Raw genomic sequence first — 26001 nt, 5'->3', positions numbered from 1 at the left:
CATGACACTTCGCGGAGTGAACACAACTCATACAGGGTGCTTAAAGAAAATAAAAAACAAAGCCATTACTGCAGCAAAGTGTTCGCGTTTTATCATCTCCATTGGCTTGTCAGTATGGGAATTGGTGGCCATAAAAAATGCCAGATTATCTTTGCCGACGAAGGGGTCGCTATCGCCGTGTTTCTAATCGCAACATAGCTGGCAATTGTTATTAGTAAATTAAATTGCTGCCACTTGACTCAGTCGAACGCAAAGAATATGTTCACGCGCACGTTACTTGGTCTGATAACTGTGGTGGTCGCCTTATCTGCTCCAGGGGGTAGCTCGGACGTCGATTGGTGGGAGAATGCGGCACTGTACCAAATCTATCCGCGGTCCTTTCAGGACAGCGATGGCGATGGTGTTGGCGATCTGCAGGGCATTGCATCGCGTCTTGCTTATCTGAAGGAGATTGGCATTACGGCGACTTGGCTTTCACCCGTTTTTGCCTCGCCCATGTCAGATTTTGGATACGATATATCCGACTTTAAAGCTATTGACCCTGTATTTGGAACTTTGGATGATTTTGACGAGATGATCGCCAAGGCCAAGGCATTAGGCATCAAGATCATACTGGACTTTGTGCCCAATCACTCCAGTGATGAGTGCGAATGGTTTGAAAAGTCTGTGAATCGCCAGGATGGCTATGACGACTTCTACGTCTGGCACGATGGCAAACTAAACGAGCAAACGGGTGCACGTGAGCCGCCCAGTAATTGGGTCAGCGTTTTTGGTGGACCCCAGTGGACGTGGAATGAGGTGCGGCAGCAATATTTTCTTCATCAGTTTCAGGTCAAGCAGCCGGACATGAACTTCAGCAGCCCGATGGTGCGAGAGCATCTACTGGAGGTGCTACGCTTCTGGTTAGACCGCGGCGTTGACGGCTTTCGTATAGACGCCGTGCCGCATATTTTTGAGTACCGCAACGAGGACGGTAGCTATCCAGACGAGCCACTAAGTGGCTGGTCGGATAATCCCGACTCTTACGACTACCACGACCATGTCTACACAAAGGATCAGCCAGAAACGGTGCAGCTGCTCTACGAGTGGCGCGAATTCCTAGAGAAATATCAAGAGGAGCATGGTGGCGACTCTCGAGTGCTGCTGGCCGAGGCCTATTCGCCGGTGGAAACACTAAGCTTATACTTTGGAAACGGAGAGCAGCGTGGCGCCCAGTTACCCATGAACTTTCAGTTGATGTATCTTAATGGGTACTCCACGGCGTACGACGTTAAGAATTCTATTGACTATTGGATGCAGACCATGTGGGCCCAGCATCAGACGGCCAACTGGGTAGTGGGGAATCATGACACTAACCGCGAGGCCGACAGAATGGGCGCACATAAGGTTGATTTGCTCAATGTTATTGTAAATGCATTGCCGGGTGCCTCAGTTACCTATTACGGGGAGGAAATTGGAATGGCCAATGTGGCTACCGAGTGTACAGAAATCTCATGTGATGGTCGGGATGGTGAGAGGACGCCTATGCAATGGTCCCCCACCAAAAATGCCGGCTTCTCGACGGGCTCCGGCACTTGGCTGCCAGTCAGTGAAGATTATGAGCGCTACAATGTACAGACGGAAAGGGGCGTGGCACGCTCAACTCTGCAGATATTTAAAGGTCTACAGGAACTGAAGAAGAGTTCGGCCTTCCAGGCATTTAAGACTGCAGGCGGTTTCTCGTACGAGGCTGTATCCACGCACGTTTTTCAAATTATTCGGTAAGTACTATACGTTAATATTATTATTGGGCTATTGCTCAAACCTATAAGAAGAAAAAAATGGGTACAAGAGAAACTAAACAATCTTATTTCTAATTATGAGATCAGCAACTCTTCAATAATTATCATTTGTTCGTTATTGGCATTCCTTGGCATCATTTTATGTTTACTTCGTTATGATCGCCCTTTAGTATTCAAATAAAATTGCACATAGCTGGAGGAAATAAAAATAATTATCTAAAGAAATTTGAACCGAATATAAATACTTTATACTCTTTCGCAGATCTAATCAACTCAATGAGGAGTATCGCATATATGTGAACCTGGGCAATGGGATTGAGGTTCTCAATGGCCTTTCTGATAAAGTTTATGAGTTCGTTTTGCTTACCTCATACTCCCCTCGCAGGTTGGGGTAAGTAATCGATTGCTTAGTCCATTTACCCTGATTAAGCAATATTTTAATCTTTAACCGCAGCGAATTGATTGATTTGCGAGATCGATTGGTTCTTATGCCATACGAAGCCATTGTTCTACGCTGGTCAGCGTGAGTTTACTATAAATTGCACGTTTGGATTATGTTTTTGATTTTAATCAGAGTGTGGTTTTATGGCAATGCCCTGTGTTTTATTTACATAGTTTTTTGACGAGCCCAATAAAGATTACAGCTGAACAATCTCTTTGCTTTCACGTTTTACAATCATCTGCACGGCACATAGTCGCCTTATCCAGTGTGCCAAGAGGAACTTGAACTTTGAAATAATCGCTACAGTGTGAGGCCTAGTTTTTGGTTGTATTTGTTACTATTATTTACAAAATAATTTAATTTAACAACTCAGTCAGATAGTGCTGAGGACAACAGCTTCCTTTGGCAATAAAAGCACAGAGTTGGCAAAAGTTTCATCGCTGAAAAAAGGGAAGAAATAATTGGTTTTTAGATGAATTGGTGCTGGAACTTCGAACTTACTTCGTCCGTCGAATGCTCTTATCACTAACTACAACATATCGGAGTTTGGTCGAGAGCAGTGGAAAGACAGAATCCAGACTAACAGTCTCCACGTCATCGCTGACATTGATAACGGTTATGTAGGAGCTATAACCAGACAGTGAGCTGCAGAGTATTGGATAAATTAGGAACAAATAGTGTTTGGATGTGGAAATAAGTGCTTACCGTTTGATGGCCAATACGTTGGGACTGATTGCCGTGACATCCACATCTCCCTGCTTCAAGGTTGGCTCATCGCGTAAAGAACGCAACTGCTTATAGATGTTCAGATGACTAAGTGGGATGCTTCGTTCCCGCTTCACGTTGACCAGGTTGAAGTCCGTAGCTACGGGCAACCACGTATTTGGGCCGCTAGTGAAGCCGGCGTTGGCCTCGTCGCTCCACTGAAAAGGTGTGCGAACAGGATCACGTGAGAGATGAGCGAATTCTTCTTCATTCGATTGGCAGGCCTGTGGGTCTACAGTATCCTCCCAGCTGATAAACACATCGGTCATGCCCAACTCCTCGCCCTGATAGGTAACACTGATGCCGGGCAATGTGAGAAGCATCATGTTAATGGCATCAATGCGATCAGCACCTAGGCGGGAGCCAATGCGACTCTGATCGTGATTGCCCAGCACCCAATTGGCGACTTGTCCCTCCGGCATTTTGTCCAGCCAGTTATGAATGAGCTCAGAGTAGTGATAGGCATTGGAGTTGTTGTTCAGATTTGAGAGGAGCTCAAAGTTGAAGGGAATCTGCGATCCTCTGGCAGTTTCATTGCCATAGTACTGCATCAGCACGTCCAAGGGCCCATAGGCCTCGGTGAGCAGCACGCGATCATCTCCACCTAGCTCAGCGTCGATTTCTTCCATGATTTCGCGGAATATGTAGACCAATTCAATGGTCTCTGGCTGATGCGTGGTGTATATGTGATCTAGGTAGCCGTAGTCCTCCGGATCGTTGTTCCACTCGTTGCGCGGCTCATCGGGGAAGTCCCCATTTTCGTCGGCCTCGACCTCGTACACGTGTGGCACAGCATCGACGCGGAAGCCGTAGACACCTTTGCGCAGCCAGAAGCGCAGCACATCCTTCATGGCTTCGATTACCTTTGGATTGCGGTAGTTGAAGTCCGGCTGCTTGTGATGGAACTGGTGTAAGTAGTAGGCCTGTCGTTCATCGTTCCAGGTCCACTGCGAGCCCCGGAAAACACTGATCCAATTGTTTGGTGGTTCACGTATTCCATTCACGACTTTGCCGGTATGCCACACATAAAAGTCTTTATACTCTTCGTCGCCGGCAGCTGAGCGCTTGAACCACTCGCACTCATCGCTCGAGTGGTTGGGAACAAAGTCTAATATAATCTTGATGCCCAACTGCTGTGCGCGTTGCAGCAAAGCTTCAAAATCTTCCATCGTGCCGAATGTGGAATCTATTTCGAAGAAGTTGGCGACATCATAGCCGAAATCGGCCATGGGTGAGGTGAAGATTGGCGATAGCCAAGTGGCAGTCACTCCGATCTCTTTCAAATACGGCAGCTGTTGCGTAATACCTGCAAGTTTTTATGTGAGCAATTGCCGCAGATAAAGTCAAAGATTATTTGTTCACCATTTAAATCACCGACGCCATCGCCATCGCTATCCTTGAAGGACCTTGGATAGATCTGATAGAACTGTGCCGTGCGCCACCAGCCTACTTCGGCAAGCGCGGGCAGTGCCAAGGCCAACAGGCTGCACAAAGCCAATAATTTCGAAACGCCGTGCATGATCTCGACCCTATCGAACGCCACTTCCAACTGTCGATTGCGTTGCGGATTAGTTGATACTTCTATTTATTGGCAAGCGCCACGACGCATCGCACCTCATCGCACCACTGATTAGTTAAGGCCAAGATAAGCCAGATAAGATGCCTTGGTGTAGGTATTGCCCAACGAATAGTTGAACATGATTTATGACCCATACGTGCTCCCATATACTCGTACATACGAGTAGTACACACATTCACAGAAGCTATGCCCAAGGAGGCCAGAAATTAAGCTAATAAGGCACCGGTTCAGCTATAAATTGCAAAATTTATCGCGGCTTGCTTTGTTGATTTCTTATTTTAAGATCAGATTGGTATTTCCCTCTACTCCTATGTGCTGCATATTTATTTATCATGTTATGACTGTGATCCAATATCTTATCTGTGAATTGGTGGCAGTGATATAAGCCGCCCGCCTGATTGTTTAATGGAATTCAAAATTTATTACTTTGCTTCCTGCTGGGGGTATTTACCAAGAAAACTGAATATATTCGAATATTGAATGACCTCTTCAAGTAAGAAAGCTAAAATGCTGAAAAGTTGCTTCGACAGAAAAGCTGAAATAAAATAAAATGAAAAATAAAATATTATGTGTACAAGTATAAAATCGTATTTTTCTCCCAAAAACAAGTAGGTGAAATGATAATACAAGTATAGTACTTGTTTATACAACACACACAATTATTTACTTCTGCAATGATTTGAAATTCTGGACAATAATGTGCCTTCTCTGAGCATACTTATAAAAATTATTTGCAAATATTGTTTTTCATATTTTTTGTTACCACACAAGCTTTATCCACTTGAGTTCATCATTTTAAAGAAATAATCAGAAAAAAATTTACTGATTGTAGGTAAACCGCTCGACTTAACCCTTTTTCTATTGAGTATAGTATATCATTTCAATTGGGATATTAACCAGAGGCCCTATTCTTATCACTTTCTTTTCTGTTATTTGTCAGCTACCGCATATATTTCAACAACCTATCCCAACAATCGTAACCTTATCGGGCAAAAGGTGTACGCAGCGAATCCCATAAATCTTCGGAGTCGCTCCGGGCTTAGTCCATTTCTAATTTTGAATACAATTAATACATTTTGTTTTATTGCAACACTCATAAAGATAACTCCCTGTGTGGCAGCTATAAAAGCCCGTTTGAGCAACACACGCTTCTTAGTTAGAAATGACGAAGTTCTTGGGAATAGTCTTCCTGCTGGGCTTGTGCCTCTTGGTCGCCGATGCTGCCACGCCGTGGTGGAAAACGGCCTCCTTCTATCAGATCTACCCGCGCTCATTCAAGGACAGCGATGGTGACGGTGTTGGCGATCTGAAGGGCGTTATGGAGAAATTGGAATACCTGAAGGAGATTGGAGTAACAGCCACCTGGCTATCTCCATTTTTAAAGTCACCCATGGCCGATTTTGGCTATGATATTTCTGATTTTACTGATATTGATCCGCTCTTCGGCACCATGGAGGACTTCGAGGCCTTGATGGCGCGTGCCAAGCAACTGAATGTGAAAATAATTTTAGATTTTGTGCCCAATCATTCGAGTGATGAGTGCGACTGGTTTGTACGATCTGCTGCCGGTGAAGAAGAGTACAAGGACTATTATGTGTGGCATCCGGGATTTATTGAGAACGGCGAACGTCGTCCGCCCACAAACTGGGTTAGCGTGTTCCGTGGCTCCGCCTGGGAGTGGCATGAGGGGCGCCAGGAATACTATTTGCACCAGTTCCACAAAAAACAACCTGACTTCAATTTTCGCAATCCCAAAGTCCGTGAGCAAATGAACGATGTCCTTCGCTTTTGGCTGGCCAAGGGAGTCGACGGGTTCCGTGTCGATGCCATCTATCACGCCTTTGAAGTCGCACCTGATGCCAATGGCAATTATCCCGATGAGCCGCGTAATGATTGGACTGATGATCCGGATGAGTACGGCTATACACACAAGATTTATACCGTCGATCAGCCAGAGACGCCCCATTTGGTGTACGAGTGGCGTAAAATTTTGGAACAGTTCCAGAAAGATAATGGTGGCGATGAGCGGTAAGGTGCACTTAAATCGTCTGTAAGATTCATTCTAACTCGAACTATTTCCCATTTCAGCGTACTGATGGTGGAAACTTGGTCGCCGATTGAGATCGTCATGCACTATTATGGCAATGAAACGGCGGAGGGGGCTCAAATACCCTTCAATTTCCAATTGATAAGCAACCTGCACCGCGATTCCGATGCGTATCACTACGAGTATTTGATTAACAACTGGCTGTCACTGATGCCGGCGGGCAAGAGTGCCAACTGGGTGGTAAGTATTGACAGCGGCAGCAGATTAGCTGACATCAATATTTCACTTTTCAATTGCTTTTGGTCAGATTGGGAATCACGATAAGAATCGCGTAGGTTCGCGCTTCGGTGCCGAGCGCATTGATCTCTTCAACATTTTGTTGCTCACTCTCCCCGGCTGCAGCATCACCTACAATGGAGATGAGTTCGGTATGTTGGACGGTTACGTTTCCTGGAAGGACACTGTGGACCCGCAGGCATGCAATGGCTATGAAGAGAACTACATGGCTATGTCACGAGATCCAGCGCGAACCCCTCTTCAATGGAGTGATGAGTTCATGGCTGGCTTCACCTCCGGCAGCTCCACATGGCTGCCGATTGGCGAGGACTACAAGTCCGTAAATGTGAAGCTGCAACGCGGCGTCCCCCTCAGTCATCTGAATATTTTCAAGCGCCTGCAACAGCTTCGCGCCGAGCCGGCTATTCAGCAGGGAGCTGCTGAGATCAAGGCAATCAATTCATATGTGCTGGGAGTGAGGCGGTGAGTGCCTTTTTTAAAAATGCCGATATCGACCAGTGCTCTATCGTCTATCTTTATTTATAGATATCTCAGTGGAAATTATGTCTACATTTCGCTCTTCAACATATTCGACTCCATTGAGAATGTGAACTTGAACGCCGTCTTCGCGGGTCTGCCTTCAACGTTCCAGTACGCTTTGGTCACCAGTAGATCCATCAAGCAGTTGGGAGACCAAGTGTCTGCTAGTAGCGTAACTCTCATGCCCTACGAGTCCGTTGTTTTAAAGTCCACAACGATATTGTAAGGGCAGCTCGCGATCCAAATACCATTACATACACACATACTATACATACATATATACCTCAATAAATCAGTTTAATGTACAACCGACGGCATACATATAAGTATGTATGTATGTAAGTAAGGATGATAAGGAAATTTCCATACGGGTTTCTTTATGTCTTTAAATGGCCATAGAAAAATATTGGAAAAAATATACCGTGAGGATATGTATGTACATATATTACATATTTATATTGGCAGTTTTCACGATAAATAGCCGCATTTGTTGTATGTACATACAGAAGGACATACATATGGATGTATATATGTATGTACATACAAAGCTCGTCTTAAGCTCAATAACAGGCATAAAAGAGAGAATATTAAACAACTTTTTTCCAGCTTTTATCAAGTCGCAAAAGAGAACAAAGTGTAAATGAAATAAACGCATAAAGCAAGGGAAAAAATATTTAGAAAATATAAATATGTATTTATGCACATACATATACATAGATACATACATCTGTATGCATACTTCTATATGCCCGCATTTGCCGTGCTTTAATAAAAATAAGAAAACCGTCCCATGTTGCGATCCATAAAAGTAAAAGCAAAAAAACCGAGCACGTAAGAAGCAAAGTTAAGTTTTAACAAAATACTATTGCCGGCTGTATTAAATAAATTAATTATTTGCTTTCCGCAACTGTTCCAAATCTTGCTAAATTAATTTATGTGCATATGTAGTATGTATGTATGCACATGTGCAGTTCATCAGAAAACTCGGAGCAGTTTTACTTCCCCAATAAGTTGCGGCTGCTGCTAATCGGCCCTTAGCCATTTTAAATGTAATCAGAAAATGACCGAGGAACAAAATACAAATAAACGGTAGATATTCCTGAATACCGGCCGTTTGGTGAGAGATCAGTGCATGAGCGGGCGACTAACGGGAGATCACGAAGCGAAATTGTGCTCACAAGATTCGAAAGAGCTGAACATGTGAAGCCTACAGTAGTTGCTAAATATTTTTCTAAAAAACGTTGCACAAGCCATGAACATGTTGTGAGACATAAATGCAATGCATAAATTAAAATATTTAAAATGTGAACCACTTCACCAAATTGTGTTTGCCTCTTGAAATTTATTAGAATATGAAAGAATTCAATGAATTATTTGTATTTATGTGTGCCCTCTAGTATGATTCAAACATGCTGCAATGTTGTGTAATATGTAATAAATTAATGTAAATATGTGGAATAAGGATTCAATGCAGATATTAAACATAGAAAAAAAAAGTATTTATTTGCAAACTTTTAGCTAACAGTGTGCCATCGTTGAACATACATTTGCACACACTTTTATGCATAGTACGTACACATGTATAGATATGTAGTGAATGAGATATGTTTAGCAAGTGCAGTGCTCTCCCTCTCCCTATGTTCAGCAAGAGCATTGCTCTCCCTCTCAGACGAGCGCTCTTCACAAGTGGGGGTCGGTCGTGCTCCCAAATGCTCGCAACACTGATTAAAAATAAAATAAAGCGGTCGGTGTGTAAAGCAACACAGAAATTTACATAAGCCCGAGCATTGAGCGACGGGCGTCCCAGTCGCCTTTGTTTGTTTGCTGATCCAACAGCCGACTCTGCGAAATTCCGTTTGCTATTTTCTTTTCGCTTTTTGATCGAGAGACGGAAAATGTACCGCTTGGCGGCATTTCTGCTCCAGTGCCTGGCACTGGCTTCCGCCGGTGTTTATCCCAACTACCACGCCGACTTCGTGGACGGAGATGTGGAAATTGAGATGCGCCAACAGCAAATGAAATGGTGGCAGGCTGGAACATTCTATCAAATCTATCCAAGGTCGTTTAAAGACAGCAATGGCGATGGCGTGGGCGATCTAAATGGTGAGGCACGGAAATAGCCGCAGTTGTGAATGAAATAACTCTTACAAGTGTCTTTTGGCTCTAGGCATTACTGCGAGTCTCCCGTACCTCAAGGAGCTGGGCATCACAGCCACTTGGCTCTCGCCCATATTTACATCGCCTATGGCAGATTTTGGCTATGATATTGCCAACTTTACCGAAATCGCGCCCATCTTTGGCACCATGGCGGACTTTGAGCAACTGATGCGAGCTGCCAATGAGCAGAACATCAAAATCATTTTGGATTTTGTGCCCAATCATTCGAGCGATGAGTGCGAGTGGTTCAAGCGCTCGGCAGCCGGTGAGGAAAAATACAAGGACTATTATGTTTGGCATCCGGGACATCTAGTAAATGGCACACGGCAGCCGCCCAGCAATTGGATCAGCGTGTTTCGAGGCTCCGCCTGGCAATGGCACGAAGGTCGCAAGGAGTATTATCTTCATCAGTTTGTTAAAAAGCAGCCCGACTTGAATTATCGCAACCCCAAAGTCCGAGAAGCGATGCAGGTGAGTTGTTCCTTTAAGCCCATCATGGGTCGTCACTAGCTAAGAAGTATGTTGGTTATCTTCACATTCAAATAAGTTTGATAATGCAAACAAATGTTTGTTATTCCCAAAAAATACACAAGAAGCACTTTGTAAATACGATAAAGTATGAGGGTTGCATTTCAAATAAAAAAATACATAGTGAGTCATGTTAGAACGCAATCAAAATTGGCTGGTTCCACAGACGAAGTTATTGTCTTTGTTCCAATTTGAAACCCCATTTTGTATTATCGTTGTCTAGAACAGAAAATCGAGTGTTTACAGTTCGTCTGAAAGTGATAAGCGTATTTGGTTGAAACAATGATCTCCAATGTCTATGACCTTATCTTTGACGTTGGATTATGTTTTCCACACTTGCTAATCAACAGAATGTGCTGCGCTTTTGGCTGGCAAAGGGCGTGGCTGGCTTTCGGATCGATGCTGTGCCGCACGTCTTTGAGTTAGCCCCGAATTCTGAAGGCCAATATAAAGACGAGCCGCGCAACGATTGGGTCCATGATCCCGATGACTACGGTTATCTCCAGCACATTTACACTGTCGATCAGCCAGAGACCATTGCTCTGGTCTACGAGTGGCGAGCTGTGCTCGATGAGTATCAACGTCAGCATGGCGGTGATGAGCGCATATTACTCGCTGAGACCTATTCACCCATCGATATAGTGATGAAGTACTATGGAAACGGAACGGCGGAGGGTGCACAGCTGCCATTCAACTTTCTGCTGATTAGCGAGCTGACAAATGCATCGAACGCAGAGGCATATGCGCAAACGGTGCGCAAATGGCTGGATCATATGCCAGAGGGGCGCACAGCTAATTGGGTGGTAAGTTTGGCAAAACCTCATTAGTCTATATAGCGAATAACTTTCGACTTTTCCCCAGCTGGGCAACCATGACAAGCCCCGCGTTGCCTCTCGTTTGGGCACGGATCGCGTGGACATGCTTAATATGCTGACGGCCACTTTGCCAGGCGCCAGCGTTACCTATCAGGGGGAAGAGCTGGGCATGACTGATGTGTGGATCTCTTGGAATGACACTGTCGACCCATCGGCCTGCAACACTAATCCCAATATCTATGAACAGTACACACGTGATCCGGAACGCACACCTTTTCAGTGGAGTGCTGACGAGGATGCTGGCTTTAGCAATGCCAGCAAGACTTGGTTGCCTATCGCCAAGGACTACAGAGAGGTCAATGTGGTTGAACAACGCAAGGATCCTCAGAGTCATCTCAATATCTACAAGCAGCTAATACAGCTGCGCCACAACGCTAGTACTTTGCAACTAGGAGCCACCGAGGTAAAGGCTCTCAGCGGTGCAGTCCTAGCTGTGAAGAGGTGAGTGCGAACTAAATACAAACACTAATACAATAACCAACTTCTTGCCTCCTCACAGATCCCTGTTGCATGACTATACCTATTTTACCGTTCTGAACATCAATGATGGCACAGAGACAGTCAATTTGCAAGAGAGCTTCGAAAATCTACTCCCCCAGCTAGAAGTTGTCTTGGCCACAAGTCAATCCAAATCAAAAGCAGGGTAAGTAAAACCTATATTGTATACTAGTGTAAATTATACCTTTTAGAGCACACACATACTTAACTTCTTTTTGCTATGAGTTACTAAGAAGGCGTAAAATTTATCTTGTGTATTATTATTTTAACGATTTTTTGTTCGTTTTAGATTTCTTTGTTATTCTTTATTAGGTCAGAGGTTCTCTGTAAAAGATATTTGATTTTTTGGTAGAAAATAAATTGATTTTCAGGAGCTACGACCCGTGATAGGTCAACATACCGTAAAACATTGCTTTCTTATGCCGATCCCTACTAATTCGAAGGCTTGGCCTTGGGACTACAGGAAATTGAAGTCATATAAATGATCAAATAGGATCATCGGTATCCTCGTTATATGAGCTAGTGGACCAGTTGCTGGGCCGTTGATAATAGTTGCTACACTTAAATTGTCCTGCAATTCCTTAATAAGCATTGCACATGCTTGGAAGGCTTTAATTTCTCAAAAGCATGATTGCAATTCCGAATTTTACCGTCAATTCATGTGGCGGCAGTCCAGAAGGGCTTAGTGAATTTAAATGTCTTCTATATTAATCACGGTGTCGATCGACTTGTAATTTTTTATTTGGCTGGGGGCTTTTGAATAATATTGCCTTAATATTTAAAGTGACAATGTTTCGAGGACTAACAGCATGCTATTCAGGAGTTTTTTAGGGTAATTTTTGTACACCTTTGGTTACATTATTGGCGTTTTAGTAAGGATTCCATTCTTTGTTGCAATTATAATATAGCCCATGCTCACCGTCGATAGCTACACTATCGATAGCTACGCGATAGCTACACTATCCCAACAGTGAAAGAATCCATTAAATCGGTCCAGTAGATTCGGAGCCTTTTCAATTCAAACAAACAAACAAACAATCAAATCTTTCCTCTTTTTAATATTAGTATAGATATAAATCTGTATATATAGTACACATATAGTATGTAAGTAGTTTTCAGGGTAACCACTTATTTATTTATGTCATCGTTGGAATTTATTTTCCCCATCTTATATAAACCTCTCAGTATACATTCTTCAGAAATAGTTCGATGATTACTTCCATAGTTCTGTATTGGATACTTTTAAATTATTTATAGGGACATTGTTGATGTTACTGCTTTAAGTCTGTTGCCAAAGGAGGCCTTGATACTGCGTACAACCGGCAAGTTAGCTACCGCATCGGGCTACTACACATATTATACCTCTGGAAACTCCCGTCACATGCCTGTGATTGGCATCTATACGCTCCTGACTGAAGTGGCAGTGCTTCTGAGTTATCTCAGCTACTTAGCGGTATAAGCATCTCAGAATCAATTCTATTCAGTCAATTAAATATATACTTAAAAACTGACAAAGCACTTTAGTCTTATCTTATTGTAGTCACGCAATATAAAAAGCCCCACTGTGTCTTTAGCCACACAGTCACTAAAAATGGGTCGAAACGATCTAACATTAACTCTCCTGCTGCTTTTCTGCCTCCATGCGTCCATTGCCTATGGGGCAGTCATCGATCCTGAGCCAAGGGCTTCCACGTCGAATACCGCTACTCGCGACTGGTGGCAGGTCGCGCAGTTCTACCAAATATATCCGCGCTCCTTCAAGGACTCAAATGGTGATGGTATTGGCGATTTAAAGGGCATAGTTTCGCAGCTGGACTATTTGCAGGAAATAGGTGTTACGGCAACATGGCTGTCTCCAATTTTCAAATCGCCCATGGTTGATTTTGGGTACGATATTTCCGATTTTTTCGATATACAGGATGAATATGGTACACTGGACGATTTTGATGAGCTGGTGGCTGAGGCGAAAAAACGCGGACTGAAAATCATCTTGGACTTTGTGCCCAATCATTCGAGTGATGAGAATGTGTGGTTCCAAAAATCGGTCAAACGCGAAAAGGGCTACGAGGATTATTATGTGTGGCACGATGGCTATGTGAACGCTGAAACGGGAGAGCGAGAGCCGCCCTCTAATTGGCTTCAGGCATGGCGTGGCAGTGCCTGGGAGTGGAATGAGGAGCGCCAGCAATACTATCTGCATCAATTTGCCGTCCAGCAGCCTGATCTGAACTATCGGAATCCGGCAGTCGTGGCTCAGATGAAGCGCGTTCTCAGCTACTGGTTAGATCGTGGAGTAGCCGGTTTCCGAATTGATGCAGTTCCCTGGTGCTTTGAGGTGCTGCCAGATGCCACTGGTCGCTATCCTGACGAGCCCTTGAGTGGTTACACGGATGATCCAGATAACGAGGCATATTTGCGCCACATCTATACACAAGACCAGCCGGAAACTGTGGACATGGTGTATCAGTGGAAACAGCTTCTGGACGACTATCAACGCGTGCATGGTGGCGATACCCGCGTGCTAATGATTGAGACCTACTCCGGCTTAGATTATGTGATGCAATTCTACGGAAATCGTACCAAAAAGGGCGCAGAGGTTCCATTCAACTTTCAGTTCATAGTCGGCGGCAATGGCGACAAGAACAACACACAGTTGACAGCGCCGGGCTTTGTGAAGATCATACGCAGCTGGCTGGACAACATGCCTGCAGGCAAAACCGCCAATTGGGTGGTAAGTTCATGGACCTTTTGTTACACCTTCGTATTTGCTAAGTAAAGTACCACTTCAGATGGGCAATCACGATCAGCGTCGCGTGGGCAGTCGTTACGGGGAGGAGCGTATAGATCTTATGAACATGCTCCAAATGTTTATGCCGGGAGTGAGCATCACCTACATGGGCGAAGAACTGGGTATGACCGATCTCGACATTAGCTGGGAAGATACTCGAGATCCGGCTGCGTGTAATTCAAATTCAAGCATATACGAGCAATTCACGCGCGATCCCGGTCGTACGCCCTTCCAGTGGAGCTCCGAGGCAAATGCAGGATTCTCCAGCACCAGCAACACGTGGCTACCCATCAATCCCAACTATGTGACGGTGAACGTGGAAACCGAAGCTGCCAGTGACTCCAGTCACTTGAGTATCTACAAACAGCTGTCGCAGCTGCGTAAGTCCAAGACCCTGCAATATGGAAGTGTGAGCTACGCCTCCATTGGCGATAATGTATTGGCTATCAAGCGCTCGCTGAAGGGGGAGCCGAGCTACGTGCTGGTGGCCAATGTGCTCGGCATCAGCAGTGTCAATGTGGATGTGGCCAGCGCAGTGCGGGCCACGGGCAACTATAAGATCAAGGTTCTTAACCCGAGTGCCAAAAATACTGTGGGGTAAGTGTCAAGAATATCTTGCAATGATTTAGCTTAATTGCGCACTTTCCTTTCCTTTATGTGCCTGCAGCGCCAGCGTCACATTAAACAACTTATCCCTGGAGCCTTACGCAGCTTTTATTGTGGAGTCTGATTGACGTGGCCAAAAATATGACCACAAATATACGTGAGGCTATGGGGGTCGAATATCAAAGTCATTTCACAAAATATGTGCTTCATTAGAGAACTTTTCAATTTGACATGAACTTATTGTAAATTTCAAAATATATTATATACACGTTTATGTTCGCCATGAGTGCAGTCCCAAAAAAAAGAAATAAATTACATTAACCATGATTAATAAGTCAAACAAATTACAGTAACGCACACACACAAAACTTGGGGAGGCAGAGACTTATTCGTAGTCGGCATCCCGTCAGTAGCCGCGTTGTTCTTTTCAACGGAAATCAATAATTTCAAAGGCGAACAAGCCGGACTCCAAAATGCTCTTTACCCAACAAAAAAAAATACATCTGTCATTGTGCGTTGTTTAACGAAGGGAAGGTATTAGGTATACTTGTAGGTTCGGATTGGAAAAAGAATATATAAGAATATATATTATATCAATTTTTGTAATATATGGTCTTTATAGTATTTGTTTATGTTTATGTTTCGAAATTTTAATATCCTTCATGGATCTTCAGGACATGGATTTTTTGGACATCCGCTTTAATTTTTGCTTGCCACAATTGACTGAAACTCATTTTAAAGACTAAAATTTATTTTTGCTATTTATTCGCTGTAATTTTAAATTTTAATTTAAGTGTCTTCTTAATTCTGCAGCTTATGTTGTCAACACTGACAAGTTTCGAGTTTCGATGCCTACTTCTTCCTATTACATACTTTTCGCCAATTTAATATACTCTTTTTAACCTTCGGATACAGGGTATAGAAATGATGGTGAGTTATTATGAGGGTCCACTTTTGCACAATTTACTCAAAACACAAGCACAGCCAACACATTTTCAACAGTTCTGGCAGAAATTTATGCGAATAAATCGCATGAATCACAATGTATGCGAAATGGTCAGCAATGGGTGACTATTTAAGGAATAGTAGTATGTATTTTATTAATAGTTTCCAATAGTTTCTATCTCTGAATCATAGGCTTCACTTCTGACCCAAGAATAGTAAAATATACAAAGTATGTACTAATATTTTTAGCAATTTCTGAATTGTAGCGTAAAGCCACATTCGATAATCTGATTCTTATACATATTTTCTTTACATACACATACATACATATTCAAATGTGTTCTATGTACTTTTTTCCAAATAAACGACAAACGTTCGAATCTGCATTGGAGCCAGTTCAATAATAAATTTGGTATCATCATCTCCACTTAGAGGGGATTTCTTAATAGTATTTGACGGTTTCTCCCTCTCGAAAGGTTCCCTTTGAGTTTTCCGTTTCAAACGGTTGCTTTCCGCACCCAATTCGCCGGCTGGTAATGCCTCGTCCAAATATTTAGTCGCAAGTAGGGGCTTCTGAGCACTCAGTAAATGCACTTCCTTGACGGATTTCGCAAATATGGCATAGTTATTGTAGGAATCATCTTCTTCGGCGTCTGGAACAAATTCCATGCGATGCGTGTCGTAGAGCCAAGCATTGCCATCCAGAGTGGTTTCCCGGATGTCTTCAATGTTGAAGGTATTCAATATATCATTAATATTAAACTGAACCGTCTTTGAAAGGAGCGGGTCCTCATCTTTCTCCAATATATGTTCAAAGCGCACAAGCAACTCATTTTCATGCCAAGGCTCTAGGGTCAGCAAATGAACTTGTTCGGGCAATGCGCGCGTAATACCTGTATACTATTGAAAGGTGATCATTTGATTAGAATTTAAAATGGAAGTGAATAAAAATACTCACGATATTCTTGAAGGAAGTGCGCCACTCATCGACTGTATATGCAGACATGCTACTAAAGAACCTCCATGGGGGCAAGAGAGTCTCCAGCTGGGTCTGTCGCTCAATAGCCTTCTGGATAGGTTGGCCATAAATTAAGTGCAACTTGCCCCGGGCTATTAGACCATCTCCGTACTCAGTTTCATTGAGGGGCTCCCCCACTCCAAACGCATCATCGTGGAGCAAACGCCGGTGTACCATGAGCTCAAGGGCTCCATCCTCCAGTGAGCTACCACCTTGAGCTCGGTCTGTAAGAATCGCCATCCGTGCTGTGTCATCTTCGAGTGCAATTTTCGTTGTGACCGGGTAATAGTTTCCAGCAATTTTTTCGTGCAGCTTTAGATTCCAAGTATCTCGATGGTCCCGTTTGCGCTTTATCATTTCTCGACCATTGGAGTCGGTGTAGAAGACGCCATTTGATTGTATATCCGACTTGAAACGTGTAACAATTTCCTTTCCTTTGCGATCTCCAATAGGAATGGGTCCGACCAGCCATTCGAACTCCGCGTAGGGTTTGTCGCGATACACGCGAACAACCTGACTTATCCAATCATTAAACTTTTGGTGCACTTCCTCCACTAAATGTCCCTTATACACCTCCACATCCACTTGAGTAGCAACGGCATAGACTTTGTTGTCCAGTGGGCGGAAAATGTAGGCGCCTGATGAACGGTTCAGAAATTCTTCATTGTTGCCAATAGCACCCACATAATACAAGAATTCCTGACTAATTGTGCGGGCCATCCCATCCGCTTGAATCTCTGTTAGGAATCCATTCGTATCAAATAGAAGTTGAAGATCCTAACAAAAGTATGTGCTTATACAATACACGAAGATAAATCTGTTATATTTTTCTCTTACTTTGTTTCCAATACTGATAAGACTTGATGTTTTTCTTGGCGCGGATGAGGGATTCATATGTCCTCTGTCAGTATCGCTCTTTTGCACATAGAACGTCTTGTAACCAACAGGCGGCAGATCAGAGGCCAAAAATATTAACTCATACTTAGCCACTGAAGCGCGATGCTTTATTTTGGAAACACCCGCAGGCACAGGCACTACTTGAGTGTTCAATTCAGCTCCTGAAATTATTATTATTAAACTCAAATAGATTGGAACAGAGGCTGATGCAAAAATAATACTTACCATTGTAATCAGTCACGACATAGTTGTAACCGAGCACTGGCACTCGCACATACTCATTGGCAGGGTGGGCGAGGGGATTATAGAGAGTTATGGCAAAAGGCTCGTTCGACTCAGACACAGAGCAACTGCTTATGTTTAGCAAAGAACAGCTTTTGAATTCGAATGGGTAGGCTGACCGCCGCCTCCTTCCGGGCTGTGCGCCTTCATTTGTGGACAACTGGTTTAGCACCGATCTCGTATTTGTTCCACAAGCCCTGAAAGCCACACTCATTCGCTTGGCATAGTCCAGGGCAACTTTTTGCTTCTCGGTGCCAGTCACCGCATCGTGGTGCTGCATTATGCCCATTGTTTCGCGCATGAATGTCAAGTGTGGTTCGAATGGAGCCGCTTTCTTCGGAGCCAATGCACTCAGCTGCTTGCAGACCTGCAAGAAGTGGTTTCCGTCCCGCTCGTACCGCTTCAGTGTGGGGCGCGAGGTGAAGTAGCCGGTCCAGTATGCATGTGGGTCGGAGGCATATGGGAAGAAGTCGTCGCTCTTGGTTGGCCAAGTGATGCCGGCGTCGTGCAAAGACTTAAGATAGCATGACGGCGTGGAGTAGAGCAAGTGGATATTCGATCCATTTGCTTGTCGCTCATTTGCATACCTGTATAGGATAGCAGCATTAGTAGGCATACTTTCTGAGAGAAGGCTATGGTGCTTGCTCGGCAAGTGCCTGTGGTGACTGTAGTTAGGAAAAGTCCTTTGGGTCTACTCACTTAATTAATTTATCCAAATTTTTATACCACATATCGGCATTTTGGTAATTAAAATCCTCACCCATTGTAAGTAGTAAGTTGGGCGTGCGATAACTCTCGGCCATCCGGGTAACAAATTTAAAGAATGTGTCCACCTGAATACAAGGCAGCGAGTCAAGATTATTTCGTATATGGTGCAAGCAGTTAGTATTAGTTGAGCAGGGTGCGGACTTTTCCTAACTATGTGTTTGCCACCAAGCCAATGCGATGCACGCACAAGCCTTCAATTTCGAATTACCGTATAAGCTTGTCGAGATTCTTATAATAAACAGAAGCGGCTTGGTAGGTGAAATCGCCGCCCATCGTTATTATGACATTATTGGTACGATAGTATCGGCTTTGTTTATTCACGTACTTCAAGAACGTATCAACCTGGCACAGTTGCGAGTAATACGATTATAGGCGAAACAGTGACAAATTCGCGTAGAACAACCACACGGCAACAAATTGTCTTCTTACCCGTTCTTTTACATTGTTGTCTGGACTGTGTTTGCCGTCAATAATTGGCTGATCAGCGCACAGTATGTCAAAGCAGAAACCTGCTGGCGCCTGGTAATTGTTGAAAAGAGCTCCAGTAAATAAATCCGATGTCTCACCTAAATTAAATGAAGTCCAATTATAATGAACACTTCAGCACCATAATTCTTCCATACCCAAATTGGCTGAGCCATGCCAAATCATTTCTGGAGTCTTTGTCATTAGGCGGTTGTCCTTATCCTGGTAGTCGAGGCGGCCGAAAAACATTCCATCGAATCCCATATTCGCAAACATGGATGCCATCTCCCTTGAATGCCCAAACGGATCGATTTGCCAGCCAACGCGTGGTCGGCCACATTCTCCGAAGGTGTCGTTCAAGCGTCTGCGATTGAATTCCTCCTATTATTTTGCTCACTAGGGAGAGGGGTACGTACCTTAATCCCCATGCGAATTGATCGATGACACTCTGATAATGTGTCGTTGCCTCATCGTTCATACTCCAGGCGCCGCCAATAAACTCGAGCCTTCCCTCATTCACCAGCATTTTCACCTTCTCCTGCAGCTCTGAGGTTTGCTCTCTCCACCATTTAAAGAAAAACGCCGACTCGACATATATGAAGCGCTTGTTGGGATCTCTCAGTAGGGCGTCTACAACTGAGTCTATAATGTACTGCACCCCAGCCTTCTGGATGAGCGTTTCACTGCCGTAATAGTATTGATCCACAGTCTTCAGCCATCCCACATCATCATGCGTATGCGGTATAAGGTGGACATTCAGCATATTTGGTTTTGTTGGGTGACAGCTCTAGATTAGATATAGGAGTACATGGAGAAGTATTATCAAGTAGGAAATAGGAAGATATGTAAAAATATAGTTTGAGGAGTAGAACGTTAGGGTCACTCGCTTCAGATTCTTGACGTGTACTCGACACCGCAGTAATAAATCCATGAACCATGAAGATTTAAACTTTAATTGGGGCCAAAAGGGATCACAATTTGCACAGCAACTATTCTTGTACTTAGGCGATAAAGGCTCATACTATATTGCTTCGTTACTGATAAATTAAACGAATTCGGGACTGGCTGTTAAAAAAATCATGTAGTTATGGCAGTTATATGAAGGCTGATTGCCTAATGTATATATTGCTTGTAAAAACCTTTCTCTGTGAACAGATATATAAGGTAGATGTCATATTCTGACACTCGGACATATCCAAGTACAGTCCGTCATGCCTCTCATATTGTATTAAGATAACCTCAGCATTGCTGAAGCTTTGAAAAAAATATCGCAGGCCTTTTAGTCTGAGACTGTACTTCAAAAATTAGATATTTGCTCATCAGGTTCTATATAGTAGAAACTAAAAGGAAGAAGAGTACAAAATGAGAGTGTACGAAAATGTACGAGTTCACACAAATTCTGGAACTCCTTCGTGGTTTATATTTTTAATGGGGAACAAATCTGGTTTTGAATTTGGCCGACCAATCTAAACAGAGATTTATTCAAATGTATTGTAACCTACGACCTTTATTTTTTTTATTGAGTAATTAAATTAGTTAGGGTTTAAAAAACGACATCAGGAAACAAAAAATATTAAAAAGCCATACCAAATGCAATATTTATCACTTTTCTGTTTCAATTTGTTTTTCCGAAAATCAATTTGGAAAGGTTTTCTGAGTTGAATTTGAACCAACACATATGGAAATAGTAGCGGGCGATCGCTGACAAACAGTACCTTCACAGAGACAGAGTTCAATTGATTATCTTATGTACAAGTACATACACACATCAGTGTGTTGGTATGCGAGTCACAAAGCCGGTGTTATCAATTTATTTAAAAACACAGTGCCTGTATATGTGAACTGCGAGTATACATATATGCATGTAGGTCAATGTGTAGTACATATGGACTTATCGAATGTAGGAACCACACACTTTCTTTGTTACTTACCTCGTAGCCGCACCGCGGGTCGTCTGTTGTTATCGGGTCTTCCCTAATGCTAGGACGTCCCTCGACTAGGCCTATGACACACACTAACAAACAGAATAATGGCCATCTGCAGGCAACTTTTTCGGACATGGCGCCCTCTTTGATTTGTATTTGCAATCCAAAGACTTTCAATTGTATTTGGTTTCCGTCTATAATATAAACTTCTTGTTGAATATCATCAACCGACCGCTTCGGCGAATGAATACGAACTGAGCTAAGGCCCAGGTTGGCTCAACCTCAGCTCGTTGTGTGGACAAACGGACGCTCAGTTTCGAGTGAGTGAGAACAGTTCTGAGCATACACACTACATACATACAAGTACATATGGTTATTCAAATGAGAGAACAGAGAGACTTATACAAGTATGTACTATCTCTAATGCATACTATGCATATGTATAAGTGATCTTGTAAATTACTTACGCAAAACAGCTGACCACAATCGGAAAGCTGAGCTGCTCTCTGAGAGGCGGAGGCAGTAATTACACACACACATACATATGTAACTGCAAGTGTCAGATTTTATTCAGAGATAAAAAAGTAAAGAAAACCTTTTTGAAATTAAATCGCGTGCACATTGTATGCCATACTAGGTGCACTGAGCAAAACATGCCCGCATTTTTTAAATATACTTGTATTTTTTTATTTCAAAAGTTTGAATTGAATTAAATAGTTTTAAGTAACAACAAACAAGTACGCATTTGTTTTTGTTATAAGAAATATCACATAAGCGTGTCATATCATATCGAATGATCAAGATCTGATTAAGAATTTACATAGACATAACTTTTGCGATAGTGGATTATGGGATACATTAAGTTTCGTATGTCTAAACCATTTTATTTGTTTACCAACTATATTACTTTCATGGCTTACTAAATCCCATATATAGGTTTGGACTTGTTGTGTTTTTATGTACTTTTTGCCAAATATAAAACAAAGGTTCGAATTTGCATTGGAATTAAGTCAATCACAAATTTTGAATCACCACTTTGGGGAAACGGATTTGTCCCAGCATCTTCAGCTCTGGCAGAATTCGGGTCTGGAACAAATTTCATGCGACGAATTTCAGAAAGCCAAGCATTACCGTCCAGAGTTGTTTCACGAATGCCGACAGCGGCTAAGTTGTTAAACATATTTTCAATATTGAACCGAACCGGCTTGGACAAGACTGGATCCTCATCTTTCTCCAATATGTGTTCAAAGCGCACAAGAAGCTCATTTTCACGCCATGGCTCTAGGGTCAGCAAATGAACTTGTTCGGGCAAAGCGCGCGCAATGCCAGTATGCTTTTAAAGGACAAACGTTTGATTGCGATTCGAATAGGAAATGAATTAAAATACTCACGATATTCCTAAATGTAGAGCGCCACTCCTCATGTGTATATGACGAAGCGGAAGAAAAGAACCTCCATGGGGGCAAAAGAAACTGCAGCTGAAGCTGTCGCTCGATACTCCTTAAGGTACTGGGACCTTGATTATGTTGTCCAAATATTAATCGATGTTTTCCGCGCGCAATCAGACCTTCACCATAGGCGATCTCGTTAAGTGGTTCCTCTACACCAAAATTATCGTCGCGCAATAAACGACGATGTACCATGAGCTCAAGGGCTCCATCCTCCAGTGATCCACCACCTTGGGCTCTGTCTGTAAGAATCGCCATCCGTGCTGTGTCATCTTCGAGTGCAATTTTCGTTGTGACCGGGTAATAGTTTCCAGCAATTTCTTCGTGCACCTTCAACTTCCAAGTGTCGCGATGGTTCCGTTTTCGCTTCATCATTTCACGACCATTGGAGTCGGTGTAGAAGACGCCATTTGATTGTATATCCGACTTGAAACGTGTAACAATTTCCTTTCCTTTGCGATCTCCAATAGGAATGGGTCCGACCAGCCATTCGAACTCCGCGTAGGGTTTGTCGCGATACACGCGAACCACCTGACTTATCCAATCATTAAACTTCTGGTGCACCTCTTCCACTAACTCTCCTTTAAAGGTCTCTACTTTCACTTTATGAGCAACGGCATTCAATTTGTTAACCTGTGGATGAAAAGCATAGGCTCCAGAGGAGCGATCGACATGGCGTATATTGTTACCAGCCACTCCCACATAATAGAAGAAATTTTGACTGATTGTGTGTTGAATGCCATTAGAAGAAATCCGTTCGAGCAACCCATTCGCATTAAATTCAAGTCGAAGGTCCTAGCAAATATAAATGTGCAGGTATGAATTAATCAAAGTATTGTAAGTCGTAGACTTACATTATTTCCAATATTTATCGAAGTTGACTTCTGCTTCGTAGCTGTGGTCTGCGCGCCAATGCTATTTCTTTGTATATAAAACACTTTATAGCCCACTGGAGGTATATCAGAAGCCAGGAACACCAGTTCATATTTAGCAGCCGATTTTCTGTACTTAATTTTAAGTACGCCCTCAGGTATCGGAACAATTTGATTTTCCAATATCCTGCCTAAAGTAAAAAAATTGACTCAAGATTCCTGCGGATTTGTTCTTAAATGCTCTTACCCTTGTGATCAATCACGTCGTAGCTATTTCCCAATACTGGCACCCTAACATACTCGTTGGTGGAGCGGGCGAGCGGATTATAAAGTGTCACGGTGAAAGGATGGTTGGACTCCGATTGTGCGCAGATGCTAATATTTAGCAAGAGGCAACTGTTAGTTTCGACCGGGTGGGGCGGCCTAGTATCTATCATATGTGTTAACAATTGATTCATCGCCACTTGTATATTTAAGCCACAATTGCTGAACGCGGAGCTTATTCGCTTCGCATAATCATTGGCTACAAATTGCTTTTCGGTGCCAGTTACCGCATCGTGGTGCTGCATTATCCCCATTGCTTCACGCAAGTCCGTCAATTGAGAATCGAACGCATCTTTTTTTATCGGAGCCAATGCACTCAGCTGCTTGCAGACCTGCAAGAAGTGGTTTCCGTCCCGCTCGTACCGCTTCAGTGTGGGGCGAGAGGTATAGTAGCCGGTCCAGTATGCATGTGGGTCGGAGGCATATGGGAAGAAGTCGTCGCTCTTGGTTGGCCAAGTGATGCCGGCGTCGTGCAAAGACTTAAGATAGCATGACGGCGTGGAGTAGAAGAGATTGATTTTCGATCCATTTGCTTGTCGCTCATTTCCATATCTGTATTATGAGAGCGGTTTAGGACGAATGATTATAAGTAAACAGTCATTAGCCAATGGTTCAGTTGAAGCAGGTTATGGCTTCATTCGTCATATGCCTAGTATTATAAGCTTGTATGTAACCTAGGCATGCGACTCACCGTATTATTTTGTCGATGCTCTTATAGTAAACAGCAGCGTCTCTGTAGGTGAAATCGCCGCCCATTGTAATTATGACGTTATTTGTGCGGTAGCTTAAGCTTTGATTTTCCGCGTATTTTAAGAATCCAGTTACTTTATAATTCACATTATAAAACGGACTTTTCTTGTCGTCATTAATTTTTGCTTGCCCGCAAATAACATCGAAGCAATAGCCTCGTGGCTCTTGGTACATGTTGAAGAGAGCACCAGTGAAGAGGTGCGATGACTCGCCTAATTAAATGGAAATTTAAATGGAAATGTGAGCCGTGGCAAATCAGTTTACTTGCCCTGATTGGCTGAGCCATGCCAAATCATTTCCGCCGTCTTAGTCTTTAGGCGATTTTCTTTGTCTTGAAAATCTAGGCGTCCAAAGAACATTCCGTCGAATCCCATATGGGCAAGCATTGATGCCATCTCCCTTGAATGTCCAAATGGATCGATTTGCCAGCCAACGCGTGGGCGACCACATTCTCCGAAGGTGTCGTTCAAGCGTCTGCGATTGAATTCCTCCTATTATTTTGCTCACTAGGGAGAGGGGTACGTACCTTAATCCCCATGCGAATTGATCGATGACACTCTGATAATGCGTCGTTGCCTCATCGTTCATACTCCAAGCTCCACTTATGAACTCGAGCCTTCCCTCATTTACCAGCATTCTTACCTTTTCCCTCAGTTCAAAATTTTGCTCGGCCCACCATTTAAAGAAAAATGCCGACTCAACGTAAATGAATCGTTTTTTTGGATCTTCCAACAGGGACTTCACCACTGAGTGAATGATATACTTGACAGTGCCATAGTAATATTGGTCCACTGTTTGGACCCATCCCACATCATCATGCGAATGAGGTACGATATGTACATTCAGCATATTTGGCTTCAAGGGGTGGCAGCTCTAGAATCAAGTTGAGCAGAACATTAATGTTTTGGTAATATTGCTTGGCGTTCCTCTACTCACTTCGTAGCCACATCTTGCAGTCCCATCTGACTTTATCGTACTGCGAGCATATCCAGAGACGTAGCTTAGGGAGAATATTAGTAGACTGAAAAGTCCACATCTGAGGTTGACGTGGTCTGCCATTTTCCCTAGCTATAGTCCAACTAGCTTCTGCAGGCAATGCATCTCCTCTTTTATAGACGATGCCTTTAATCCGAACTAATTGCAATTTAGTCATGGAGTCTTGAGTCTTTTGTATCAGCCATCTTCCCACACTGGCCCCAATTAAAAGCATGAAATGTTAATGCAAAATCAATTAGCTAGAGGCGTTAGCTATAGGTGTTATTCCGGTGCTTCAGAAAAATTATAGTAAGATCTAATAAAGCTTTTTCTTATAGATTTTCTTTACATCTTATGGTATAAAAAGATCCTCATTATCTGAAATATATTCAATGGGAAATTTTACGGACGGATTTTGTGAAAGAACGAAATAATGCTGGGCCTTCTTAA

The 26001-nt window shown here is 43.1% G+C and overlaps 7 protein-coding genes across 8 annotated transcripts; 4 read left to right on the top strand and 3 right to left on the bottom strand.

The window, feature by feature from the left end:
* The first annotated feature begins 258 nt into the window (after positions 1 to 258).
* LOC115634514 (maltase A2) lies at positions 259 to 2433 on the top strand. Its single transcript, XM_030532280.1, has 3 exons — positions 259 to 1760; positions 2044 to 2172; positions 2236 to 2433. The coding sequence occupies exons 1-3, from the start codon at positions 259 to 261 to the stop codon at positions 2306 to 2308; spliced, it is 1704 nt and encodes a 567-aa protein (XP_030388140.1). The 3' UTR covers positions 2309 to 2433.
* On the bottom strand, positions 2360 to 4517 carry LOC115633689 (maltase A3). Its single transcript, XM_030531146.1, has 4 exons — positions 4351 to 4517; positions 2929 to 4294; positions 2725 to 2868; positions 2360 to 2663 (listed from the first exon to the last, which is right to left on the bottom strand). Exons 1-4 carry the CDS (start codon positions 4505 to 4507, stop codon positions 2597 to 2599), a joined length of 1734 nt encoding a protein of 577 aa, XP_030387006.1. The 5' UTR covers positions 4508 to 4517; the 3' UTR covers positions 2360 to 2596.
* Positions 4518 to 5762: 1245 nt separating this feature from the next.
* Positions 5763 to 7751, top strand: LOC115632108 (maltase A3). Its single transcript, XM_030529097.1, has 4 exons — positions 5763 to 6595; positions 6656 to 6854; positions 6922 to 7373; positions 7437 to 7751. Exons 1-4 carry the CDS (start codon positions 5886 to 5888, stop codon positions 7654 to 7656), a joined length of 1581 nt encoding a protein of 526 aa, XP_030384957.1. The 5' UTR covers positions 5763 to 5885; the 3' UTR covers positions 7657 to 7751.
* A 1496-nt stretch (positions 7752 to 9247) lies between these two features.
* On the top strand, positions 9248 to 13006 carry LOC115634037 (maltase A3). The gene is made up of 6 exons (XM_030531581.1): positions 9248 to 9533; positions 9598 to 10058; positions 10466 to 10918; positions 10977 to 11431; positions 11490 to 11633; positions 12746 to 13006. Exons 1-6 carry the CDS (start codon positions 9326 to 9328, stop codon positions 12945 to 12947), a joined length of 1923 nt encoding a protein of 640 aa, XP_030387441.1. The 5' UTR covers positions 9248 to 9325; the 3' UTR covers positions 12948 to 13006.
* A 58-nt stretch (positions 13007 to 13064) lies between these two features.
* On the top strand, positions 13065 to 15226 carry LOC115634038 (maltase A3). The gene is made up of 3 exons (XM_030531582.1): positions 13065 to 14219; positions 14278 to 14873; positions 14944 to 15226. The coding sequence occupies exons 1-3, from the start codon at positions 13080 to 13082 to the stop codon at positions 15008 to 15010; spliced, it is 1803 nt and encodes a 600-aa protein (XP_030387442.1). The 5' UTR covers positions 13065 to 13079; the 3' UTR covers positions 15011 to 15226.
* A 728-nt stretch (positions 15227 to 15954) lies between these two features.
* Positions 15955 to 21406, bottom strand: LOC115634036 (lysosomal alpha-mannosidase-like). Of its 2 annotated transcripts, none has more exons than XM_030531578.1 (9): positions 21189 to 21406; positions 19674 to 20044; positions 19416 to 19621; positions 19222 to 19358; positions 19001 to 19134; positions 17968 to 18611; positions 17683 to 17903; positions 16786 to 17622; positions 15955 to 16727 (listed from the first exon to the last, which is right to left on the bottom strand). In XM_030531578.1, the coding sequence occupies exons 1-9, from the start codon at positions 21315 to 21317 to the stop codon at positions 16170 to 16172; spliced, it is 3237 nt and encodes a 1078-aa protein (XP_030387438.1). In that variant the 5' UTR covers positions 21318 to 21406; the 3' UTR covers positions 15955 to 16169. The 2 variants fall into 2 exon arrangements, with proteins under 2 accessions (XP_030387438.1, XP_030387439.1); XM_030531579.1 differs by lacking the exon at positions 19001 to 19134 and adding an exon at positions 18724 to 18857.
* Positions 21407 to 21990: 584 nt separating this feature from the next.
* Positions 21991 to 25635, bottom strand: LOC115634513 (lysosomal alpha-mannosidase-like). Its single transcript, XM_030532279.1, has 8 exons — positions 25513 to 25635; positions 25103 to 25449; positions 24845 to 25050; positions 24518 to 24788; positions 23750 to 24378; positions 23485 to 23693; positions 22574 to 23425; positions 21991 to 22515 (listed from the first exon to the last, which is right to left on the bottom strand). The coding sequence occupies exons 1-8, from the start codon at positions 25633 to 25635 to the stop codon at positions 22138 to 22140; spliced, it is 3015 nt and encodes a 1004-aa protein (XP_030388139.1). The 3' UTR covers positions 21991 to 22137.
* Positions 25636 to 26001: the final 366 nt, after the last annotated feature.

The sequence above is a fragment of the Scaptodrosophila lebanonensis genome, unplaced genomic scaffold (assembly GCF_003285725.1).
Source record: "Scaptodrosophila lebanonensis strain 11010-0011.00,11010-0021.00 unplaced genomic scaffold, SlebRS2 tig00000001-arrow-pilon, whole genome shotgun sequence".
In the NCBI taxonomy this organism is placed as follows: Eukaryota; Metazoa; Arthropoda; class Insecta; order Diptera; family Drosophilidae; genus Scaptodrosophila; species Scaptodrosophila lebanonensis.
Note: the sequence above shows the minus strand (reverse complement) of the source record. Positions and strands in the feature narration are given on the sequence as shown.

Coding starts and splice junctions, on each gene's coding strand:
- LOC115634036 (XM_030531578.1), bottom strand. CDS start 21,317: ATGTCCGAAAAAGTTGCCTGCAGATGGCCATTATTCTGTTTGTTAGTG. Junction 19,359..19,415: donor GCATGGCTCAGCCAATTTGG/GTATGGAAGAAT, acceptor CATTTAATTTAG/GTGAGACATCGGATTTATTT. Junction 18,612..19,000: donor AATCTCGACAAGCTTATACG/GTAATTCGAAAT, acceptor TATCCTATACAG/GTATGCAAATGAGCGACAAG.
- LOC115634038 (XM_030531582.1), top strand. CDS start 13,080: ATGGGTCGAAACGATCTAACATTAACTCTCCTGCTGCTTTTCTGCCTC. Junction 14,220..14,277: donor GCAAAACCGCCAATTGGGTG/GTAAGTTCATGG, acceptor GTACCACTTCAG/ATGGGCAATCACGATCAGCG. Junction 14,874..14,943: donor AGTGCCAAAAATACTGTGGG/GTAAGTGTCAAG, acceptor ATGTGCCTGCAG/CGCCAGCGTCACATTAAACA.
- LOC115634513 (XM_030532279.1), bottom strand. CDS start 25,635: ATGGCAGACCACGTCAACCTCAGATGTGGACTTTTCAGTCTACTAATA. Junction 25,450..25,512: donor CTGCAAGATGTGGCTACGAA/GTGAGTAGAGGA, acceptor ACTTGATTCTAG/AGCTGCCACCCCTTGAAGCC. Junction 22,516..22,573: donor GCTCTACATTTAGGAATATC/GTGAGTATTTTA, acceptor GTCCTTTAAAAG/CATACTGGCATTGCGCGCGC.
- LOC115633689 (XM_030531146.1), bottom strand. CDS start 4,507: ATGCACGGCGTTTCGAAATTATTGGCTTTGTGCAGCCTGTTGGCCTTG. Junction 4,295..4,350: donor TGGCGTCGGTGATTTAAATG/GTGAACAAATAA, acceptor AAAAACTTGCAG/GTATTACGCAACAGCTGCCG. Junction 2,869..2,928: donor AACGTATTGGCCATCAAACG/GTAAGCACTTAT, acceptor AATACTCTGCAG/CTCACTGTCTGGTTATAGCT.
- LOC115632108 (XM_030529097.1), top strand. CDS start 5,886: ATGGAGAAATTGGAATACCTGAAGGAGATTGGAGTAACAGCCACCTGG. Junction 6,596..6,655: donor GATAATGGTGGCGATGAGCG/GTAAGGTGCACT, acceptor TTCCCATTTCAG/CGTACTGATGGTGGAAACTT. Junction 7,374..7,436: donor TATGTGCTGGGAGTGAGGCG/GTGAGTGCCTTT, acceptor CTTTATTTATAG/ATATCTCAGTGGAAATTATG.
- LOC115634514 (XM_030532280.1), top strand. CDS start 259: ATGTTCACGCGCACGTTACTTGGTCTGATAACTGTGGTGGTCGCCTTA. Junction 1,761..2,043: donor CACGTTTTTCAAATTATTCG/GTAAGTACTATA, acceptor ACTCTTTCGCAG/ATCTAATCAACTCAATGAGG. Junction 2,173..2,235: donor TACTCCCCTCGCAGGTTGGG/GTAAGTAATCGA, acceptor CTTTAACCGCAG/CGAATTGATTGATTTGCGAG.
- LOC115634037 (XM_030531581.1), top strand. CDS start 9,326: ATGTACCGCTTGGCGGCATTTCTGCTCCAGTGCCTGGCACTGGCTTCC. Junction 10,919..10,976: donor GGCGCACAGCTAATTGGGTG/GTAAGTTTGGCA, acceptor ACTTTTCCCCAG/CTGGGCAACCATGACAAGCC. Junction 11,634..12,745: donor CAATCCAAATCAAAAGCAGG/GTAAGTAAAACC, acceptor AATTATTTATAG/GGACATTGTTGATGTTACTG.